This window comes from Phycodurus eques, chromosome 21 (genome assembly GCF_024500275.1).
Source record: "Phycodurus eques isolate BA_2022a chromosome 21, UOR_Pequ_1.1, whole genome shotgun sequence".
NCBI classification, from domain to species: Eukaryota; Metazoa; Chordata; class Actinopteri; order Syngnathiformes; family Syngnathidae; genus Phycodurus; species Phycodurus eques.
Window position 1 is genome coordinate 8,667,345 of NC_084545.1, and position 9,294 is coordinate 8,676,638.

Genomic DNA, 9,294 nt, shown 5'->3' on the forward strand with positions numbered 1-9,294 from the left:
CTTCGTCTGAGCTGACAGTACTGTCCATTTTATCATACACAGAGTCAACGCCCCATTTTTTTCCCCCCCACCAATTTGTAATTGTAACTTGTTGTCAGAACAATGTTGTCATCAACAACACTGCATCATTAATTTTTCTCGAAATATAAGAAAATAATTGGTGGAAATATTAGTGTTGTTTCTTTAATATTGTATCATGCTCTTTGTTTGATGTGTAATGTACTTTTTTAGAATTTCTATTACCCAGTGTTCTCCTCCTCAGTTTTTTATTCCCTCAATACATTTTACCATTTTGCGTTTGTTCCTTCGGTTGCCATCCCTCTCTGAATTGTGGGAAATCATCCAATCAGTCCATCATTCTTTCAACTTTTCATCTTTCTTGGACATTCTTTGTCTTTCTCTCTTTGTGCTACATATTGCGTGTATCCTCTCTTCTCATATCTAATCTTGACCTATGGACTGCCTCTCTGCCAACCCACTGCGTATGTCTTCAACTCATCTCTGTCTCTGCTAGGCCCAACTCATCCATGACAGAAACACAGCCTCCCACGCCTCTATGAACGACAAGTCCGAAACTGGCCCTGAGCAGGTTCACATGACCTGGACCAAGGACAAGCTTTTCACGGAGCGTCATCGTAACCGCGAGTGCAACTCCAACGTGGCCATGAGAGACCTCTTCAACATGAAGCCGTAAGTTGCTGATAGCTGATGCATGGAGGCTTAAAATACAATACATTTAATGAAAGGGTTGCTTTGACACATTCACTAATGGTATCAATGTTCAAATTATAAATTGTGTTATGTTATTGAAGATTACTGCACTGTGCTTTCTAACACAATTGTATTTTTGGGATAATTATGGACTCTTTTCACTAAGGTCAAGACCAGATAGATATACACAGAAAGTAGCCTTAAGGAACAAGCACACTCACCGCTCAGAGTATAGACCTCATTTGTCCTAATAAATGCTAAAAGTAGTTATGTTACATCCAAATCCAGAACTTCCGGATTCATGTAAAAAAGTGATCGTATAGAAACACAACAAATTAAAACCTCATCTGATATATTTGACAATAATATAAGAATCCAAGCCTGTTAAATTTGATCTTTCTATGTTGAATTTTCATTGCTGCCAAATATAGAATCTGGATCACCTGGTCCAGGTCCTGAAATAGATATTTACAATTTGACCTCTGACAATGCATACACATTACATTAAGTTCAAATTGCATTGTCGAGAATGTAGAGGAACATACAACAACTTACATAAAACCCATCATAACAAATAAAAGTTGATATTTAAAATACAGTTGAATCTCTTAGGTCAAACGCAGTCCATTCTAGAACACTGGTCAAAGTCTGATTTTGGGGGGGTATTTTTCAGTACTATAGACAAACTCATCCACACTACCCAAAAGGAACAGACCAACAAAATGATACAAAAAAACCTTGGTGTAGGGAGAACAAATTGGTGTTTTTTTTTGTGTGCCCATTTTGCCGAATACAGATCAATAGCAGTATTAGTGCAATTGTTGACTGATATGGACAAAACACGTGGCTGCTGCCAAAGCAGCTTGTGTGGTCATGATGATGGTAAAAAGATCACGACGAGAGTCAAATGGGACAAGTTTGCATGGCATGCGCATTCAGGCTGCACTACTGAACGTGCATGCATGTGTGTGCACTTTCGGCTGTTTCAGTCTTAGTGCACGGCTAGCCCCCTCAGCCCATGTGCGCACTAATGTGGACTAACCCCTTGTCTATTATTACCTTAAAAAAAAGAGACCTTCTTTTCTACGACTCACTGGTTCTCAGCCGGGTCATCTTCGGGGACAGTTAGAAGCTTGCATAAGTAGTGGTTGCATAGTGGTGCTGATTTTAGATGCATCTAAAGCCTGTCTTTGTTCTGTTCCATTTTTCTTGTTCTAGAGAGTGGGGGAACCTGTAAGTTGCATTCTTTTTGCCCTAGAACTGCATGTGTATGTCTGCTACTCTGCTCAGTGTCCTTCATGTTTGTATTTGTATCGTGTGCCCGTGCATGAGCATCCCTTGATTAACTTGCATATAATATGACTATCTGAGCAAAATTGTGCTTTCCATTTCTCATTTAACAGAGTAAATGCGAAACTATACTCTGGATGGGAATTTGAATAAAGTCCCTTGAAATTTGATCAATAATCACATGACCCTAACTTGAAAAAACACAGGCCAATGGTGAGTTAAGAAAATTAACTGATTATTTTTGCTAAATATGAACAACAATCTAGCAGCTGAAAACACTTGCTCCAAAGGTACCGTAATATAGTTCAGCATACTGTATATACTGAAGTGCTAACTTTTCCACCTGAGGGAACCTTTAATCCATGCATTTTCCACCTTTTTTTTTATAGGTTTACAACATTATAACCACAATCTAGTAGGATCCAGCACAAGAATACATGGACCTTGACTTTGATATCAAAGCTATCGAATAAATGCTTAAACAGATTTCCATACTGCCCTATAACCACAATAATAAATAGATTGTTAAATGAATACCTCTGTGACAATCTCAATGAAAACTGAGCATTGTGTATTACCTATTAAGATTATTATTTTTCTCTTTTTTTAAAGCTCTTGTATTTGAGTTTATTAGAGGTCATAACCATCTATTCTTAAGGGGAGAGTTTATAAGTGGTCATAATATGTAACGAATTGGGCCTACGTTTCCCCCTGTTGGTCACTGCCGATTACTGAATTCAACGATTGTTCATAGAAAAGTCATGATATGGGCAAAAAATATATACAGTATTTCATGCCCATCCCCAAACTATACAATTGCTTACGTTGTTGAAATTTGGTGATCTATCTGTTTCACTACAATGGAAAGCAGAACGTTGTTATCTTTTTCATATAATCCTTTCTCGAAGTGTTTATATTATTTGGCATCAGACAAGTGACGATGGCAAAATGTCAGCAAATGCATCAAAATTCCAATTACTTTGGTTTTGTTTGTGTGTGTGTGTGTGTGTGTGTGTGTGTGTGTGTGTGTGTGTTTGAGGCCAACCATTACTAACATACAGTGGAGGCCGAAGGTTTTTGGCAGCCACTCTCTTTACGAACTTTCCTAATTTAACATGCAGTATTTAAAGAATATACATACCACTATCTACTTTGTTTTCTCTTTTAAATTTAGTTAAATGTGACCATTCATTCATAAAAAATATTTTTAAATGCTCATTACATCTCCAATGAAGTTTCCCTGCCTTCACATTTTTATTGGCGCTCCCTCCTCACTGTGAGCCTCATGTTTGTCTAGTCTTCTTTCATTCTGTTTTTAAATATTTGTCTGTATTTTAAGTTTCAATGTGAAATATTTTGTGAGTCCTCACTGTGAAAAGTGCTATATAATTAAAATTTACTTGCTTATTTATTTGTGTCAAACTAGGAACCAGAGTAACGTTCGTCGCATGCACACGGCCATCAAATTGAATGAGGTGGTGGTCAACAAGTCGCAGGGAGCCCACCTCGTTCTGCTCAACATGCCCGGACCGCCGAAGAACCGAGGAGGAGATGAAAACTGTATCCTTTATTTGCACCTTTTATTGTCTGACCAAAAGCATTGTATTTTTAAGTCACGTCTTCTTCACTGCTTCGTGCAGAAACCTTAGAATGTGACTTTTAATTTTTAATTATTTTATTTCCGAGGGTAATAGGGACCGAGCCCGGCCGTGAATAGAGAAAATCCACAAGTAATTGACAACCAGCCAAACAGAGGTTTATTATTTCCTATAAAAATATAGGTCCTTGGCACCAAGAGGCCACAAGATAGCTGCAAAGCAATACTTTATATTACATCGTATTTTTGCCTGAGTAATAAAACAGTCAATAAGTGAGTTTTTCAGTAAATAATGGAGTAAAGGTTAACTGGTGAAGAGAGCATAGTTTTGTTTTTCTTTTTTCTTTTTCTAAAAGAGTTAAAAGTCACAAATCGTGAATATATGGGGGAACACCAGTGCTTCCAAATGTTACGGAATGTTCATATTTTTTTACGGAAATCACTGAACCTTGACTCGTTACGGACTGATTGTTCCGGATATTGTTAAAAAAAAAAAATCTAATCAGTAGTCTGATATTACCAGCTCCTTCACTTCCTTCCTCTCAGATATGGAATTCCTCGAGGTTTTGCTCGAGGGTCTGAACCGAGTACTACTTGTCCGAGGCGGTGGACGGGAAGTTATCACCATCTATTCTTAAGGGGAGAGAAAAAAACAAGAAACTCCCACCCCATTATGCACATTATGGGCTGTCGCCTTGGATACCAGTCACCTGGCATTTATTTTGAAGGGAGGGGGGACGCTTAATTGGGTTCTTACTGAGATGTGATGGCGGAATCACTAGTGATTGATGGGTAGTCAGCAGGACTTTCAGGCAGCAGGGGACATGTTGCGGGCTTGTGAACGAGCGAGCGTGGCGCGCCCACGCTGGGCCGCCGTGCACCCACAAACAAACAGAAATAGAGCATAGACACTTTATATTTTTCATTCAACTCTTGACGAGGTCATTTTGTTTTTTCACCTTGTTTCCCTCGTTGTTGTCATGAGGTCAACATTCACTGTTGACTGATGTTGAAGCTCTTAGTCTCTTTTACTCTGGGAGGCATGAGAAGTTTGTCCCCCCCCAGTGAAGTGAAGCATCGTGGGTAGTTGTTTTGCTACGGCTCTGTGATTGGTCATCCCCACCCTTTGCTGGCTTTTGTAAGCTATTTATCACACACATGCGAACACACTCATCTAGATCACGTAGTAATGGCCCGAAAATGTATTTACTTTATGCATTTATCATTTATTCAATGACATCAACATTGGCCTTCACTGTAAACGAAAGCACATATTGCATCATACACAGACTTTTGCACTATCCATAATCTCACAAGTTTGCTATGTATGCTGTTAGGTCATGTCAAAACTACAAAGCTACTATTTACTGCTCATATACATTTTTTTTAAATATATATTTTACCAGACGAAAAGGATTCAAGCGTTGAGCACCAGATTGAATTCGCTGAATTGTTTAGCTCAATAGATAGGAAGAGAAAGTGCCAAAATAATTTAAAAGGAAACTGTGGAAGTCTTAATTTTGCCCCCCAAAATTGAAATAGAATTATCCAACATAAAGAGCAACAGTTTCTTTCATATGCTGTTATTCACAAAATGCAAGTGTTTCAACTTTTAAAGCAAAAGAAATATCTCAGTCATTTGTACCTCCGCAGTTTCTTCCGATTAGCAGTATTTTTTTAAGTGATAACAGTTGTATTTTCCTGCAGTTCTTTCCAGGAAAATGTTAAAATTGTGAGTCCAGTGGTTATTATCACATTTTGTTGTGTTGTGTTTTTGTTCTGTTGTTGTCGTATGCCTGTGTAATGATATAGTCATGGTCTCTGTAGGTGTTTTCTTACGTGAACTGAACTTCTGTTACTTTGTGTGTCTTGATTTTTATCAAAAGCGGAAGGAAGAGGAAGTATGTGCAAATGAATACAGCTGTTTTATAGTACAGCTACTTATTTTTGTTTAACTTGCCACGAATGCTACCTTCACAATACAGCAGCAAACAGGGTAAAACATAATGACACTGTTACAGTCTTTCTTTGTCATTTCTAGCCTCCCAAAAAAGAAATAAACATCGTCTAGTTTTAAGGAATTAAAACCAAGCTGATGGTATTAAAGTTGATTTTTATTTTTAATTCTATTTCAAATGTACTCAAATATATCACTCACTTTGAGCAAAAAGATGGTCCAAAGAGTTGAACGTGGTGCTGGAGGTGTGTTTCAGTGGGAGCAGGGAAGTGACTGGAGAATGTTATCTACCTCAAAGGTGTCAAGGAGGCTTGAAGACATAGAAAAAAATTAAAATAACAAAAAAAAAACTTGTGGAAACACATTGCAGTTTCACTCAGGAGGGAAAAGAGGAAGAGAAAAAAACATTGGCTATGTGAGGTGAGCGTCAAAGTTGTGTTTGTGTGTGTGCTCTGAGAGGTGAAGAAGCTATTTGTGTTTCTGCTGTCGTCCTGCCCGACTGCTGGTGGGCCTCACTGGCTGGAACAGGAAGTCACTTTGTGGGAGCAAACGGAGAGACAGTAGCCCTGTAAATGATATTTGTGCCTCTCTGAGTAACTATTAAAAGTGCTGAAATAAACCTTACGTTATCGTTGGTGTTATTCTGCTTATTGGGTATTTTATAGTATTGGGGTTATTCATCTATCCTTTTCACCGACCCTTTTTTCCATATCAGCAAAACTAATTGGAGCTTGTGACAGGTTTGTTGTTTTGCCCGCATGTGTCCTTATACTTTTATTATGCGAACAATAAATAGATTTGGGTTATGGCTGCAAAGACTACATTTAGCGGTAGAACAAATTTCAAACCAAAGGTCAAGTTAGTAAATTTGTCCACCAGAGAGCAGCATTGCGTCCGAATATTATGACAGCCAAATCTTCTTTTCCTTTCGGCTTGTCCCTTTAGGGGTCGCCACAGCGTGCCATCCTTTTCCATGTAAGCCCATCTCTAAACCATCGAAGTCTTCTCTCTCTAACTTGGTCTCCAAAACATCGAACCTTGGCTGTCCCTCTGATGAGCTCATTTTTTATTTTATCCAACCTGGTCACTCCGAGAGCGAACCTCAACACCTTCACTTCCGCCACCTGTAGCTCTGCTTCCTGTTGTCTCTTCAGTGCCACTGTCTCTAATCCGTACATCAGGGTTGGCCTCACCACTGTTTTATAAACTTTGCCCATCATCCTAGCAGAGACTCTTCTGTCACATAACACACCTGACACCTTAATCCACCCGTTCCAAGCTGCTTGGACCCGCTTCTTCACTTCCTGACCACACTCACCATTGCTCTGGACTGTTGACCCCAAGTATTTCAAGTCTTCCACCCTTGCTATCTCTTCTCCCTGCAGCCTCACTCTTCCCCCACCACCCCTCTCATCCATGCACAAAAATTCTGTTTTACTTCGGCTAATCTTCTTTCCAGTGCATGCCTCCATCTTTCTAACTGTTCCTCCACCTGCTCCCTGCTTTCACTGCAGATCACAATGTCATCTGCAAACAGCATGGTCCACGGGGATTCCAGTCTAACCTCATCTGTCAGCCTATCCATCACCACTGCAAACAGGAAGGGGCTCAGGGCTGATCCCTGATGCAGTCACACCTACAGCACACCTCACCGCTGTTCTGCTGCCCTCGTACATGTCGTGTATTATTCTAACATACTTCTCTGCCACTCCAGACTTCCGCATGCAGTACCACAGTTCCTCTCTGGGTACTCTTGTCATAGGCTTTCTCTAGCTCTACAAAGACACAATGTAGCTCTTTCTGACCTTATCTGTATTTTTCCATCAACATCCTCAAGGCAAATAATGCATCTGTGGTACTCTTTCTAGGCATGAAACCATACTGTTACTCTCAAATACTCACTTCTGTCCTGAGTCTAGCCTCCACTACTCTTTCCCATAACTTCATTGTGTGGCTCATCAACTTTATTCCTCTATAGTTCCCACAGCTCTGCACATCACCCTTGTTCTTAAAAATGGGCACCAGCACATTTTTCCTCCATTCCTCAGGCATCTTCATATGCGCTAGAATTCTATTGAACAAGCTGGTCAAAAACTCCACAGCCACCCCTCCTAGATGCTTCCATGCCTCCACAGGAATGTCATCAGGACCAACTGCCTTTCCCTTTTTCATCCTCTTTAATGCCTTTCCAACTTCCCCCTTACTAATCATTGCCACTTCCTGGTCCCACCACACTTGCCTCTTCGACACTCCCTTCTCTCTCATTTTCCTCATTCCTCAACTCCTCGAAGTATTCTTTCCACCTAGCTAGCACACTACTGGCACCAGTCAACATATTTCCATCGCTATCCTTAATCACCCTAACCTGCTGCACATCCTTCCCATTTCTATCCCTCTGTCTGGCCAACCTGTATAGATCCCTTTCTCCTTCTTTAGTGTCCAACCTGGCATACATGTCATCATATGCCTCTTGTTTGGCCTTTGCCACCTCCATCTTTGCCGTATGTCGCATCTCAATGTATTCCTTTCGCCTCTCCTCGGTCCTCTCAGTGTTCCACTTCTTCTTAGCTAACCTTTCTCCTTGTATGATTTCCTGTACTGTGAGGTACAAACAGCCAAATGAGCGACATTATTTGTAGTACTGTAAGTTGCAGTAACAGCAGCAGCATTATTCATTCAAATCCGTTTGCGCATGTATTTGCTAGTTCTGATATTCAGTTTACGCTTCATGTACTAGTATGCTCTTTTTCCCCACTACTTAGACAAGTCAGCGCACTAGTTGAACCATTGTCTTACGAGTAACATCTTTTTCTACTACTAGTCCTACCTTTTGCCTATGCATCCATTCATCCATTTTCTGTACTAGTAAACTACAGTTCTGCACTAGAAACAGAACTAGGCCCAACTGCACAGGTCACACACTGGAAGCCTCTTGAGCCTACCAAAATGGCCACAAGTAATTTTTTCTTACTAGTACTGTGGATGGCAGTACAATAGTGTAAAATGTAAGCCACAGTCTTTCTACTAGTGTACCCTAGTTGTTCTACTAGATATGTTCAACCTTTACAGTATTCAATATCGTTGTCCTAACTAGTAGGGCAACACACTGTACATGTTACTTGTGAGGCAAAACTGCACTAGTTGACAACTGGGTGCTTAATAGTACTATTCGTGATGTAAAATTCTACTAGTTAACCTCCAGTGCTTCGCTGGTAGCACTAGTATCACACAGATGTCAACTAGTGCACAGTTTTGCCTGACTAGTAACAAAGTTGTCCTACTAGTCTGCAGAAATGTCATGCAGTAGGTGAAGCCAGCCAGCCAGGCTTTCGTGGAAATTATTTTTTTACTAGTAAGACAGTTGTTCTACTAGTGCATCCTAGTGAATTGTCTTGCAAGTGTGGACAAAGAGCATAGAAGTACAGTAGGCCTTATTGGACCCCAAGCTGCTTATCAATAATAACGAATAAATTAATTTCCACATGACTGACAATGTTCAAGGCTCTGACTGAACATGATTAATAATGAAGGCTATGACAGCTTTTTCCATAGGTGACGTGCAATAATGTCCTCCACCATGTAAACTAGGATGCATTAGTCCTCCATGAAGTTGGTATCATGTCCACAGGACGTTGAACTGAACTGTGTTCACCGACAGTCACTCCCGTGTCTTTTGTTTGCCCTCTCCCTTGTTGACCAAATCGATAGGGGCCATGCCTAACTGTCGAAGGATTGTGTA

General features: G+C 40.2%; 1 protein-coding gene across 6 annotated transcripts in view; it reads left to right on the plus strand.

Moving 5' to 3' along the window:
- The window catches only part of slc12a7b (solute carrier family 12 member 7b), a 45,343-nt gene extending 39,169 nt beyond the window's left edge, over window positions 1–6,174 (plus strand). For 4 of the 6 annotated variants that reach the window (XM_061665835.1, XM_061665839.1, XM_061665837.1 and 1 more), the window contains 4 exons: window positions 515–690; window positions 1,930–1,944; window positions 3,428–3,561; window positions 4,145–6,174. In XM_061665835.1, coding sequence (XP_061521819.1) covers window positions 515–690; window positions 1,930–1,944; window positions 3,428–3,561; window positions 4,145–4,236 — 417 coding nt within the window. In that variant the 3' untranslated portion in view covers window positions 4,237–6,174. The remainder of the gene's footprint in view (window positions 1–514; window positions 691–1,929; window positions 1,945–3,427; window positions 3,562–4,144) is intronic. The other 2 variants (XM_061665836.1, XM_061665840.1) reach the window with 1 other exon arrangement.
- Window positions 6,175–9,294: the final 3,120 nt, after the last annotated feature.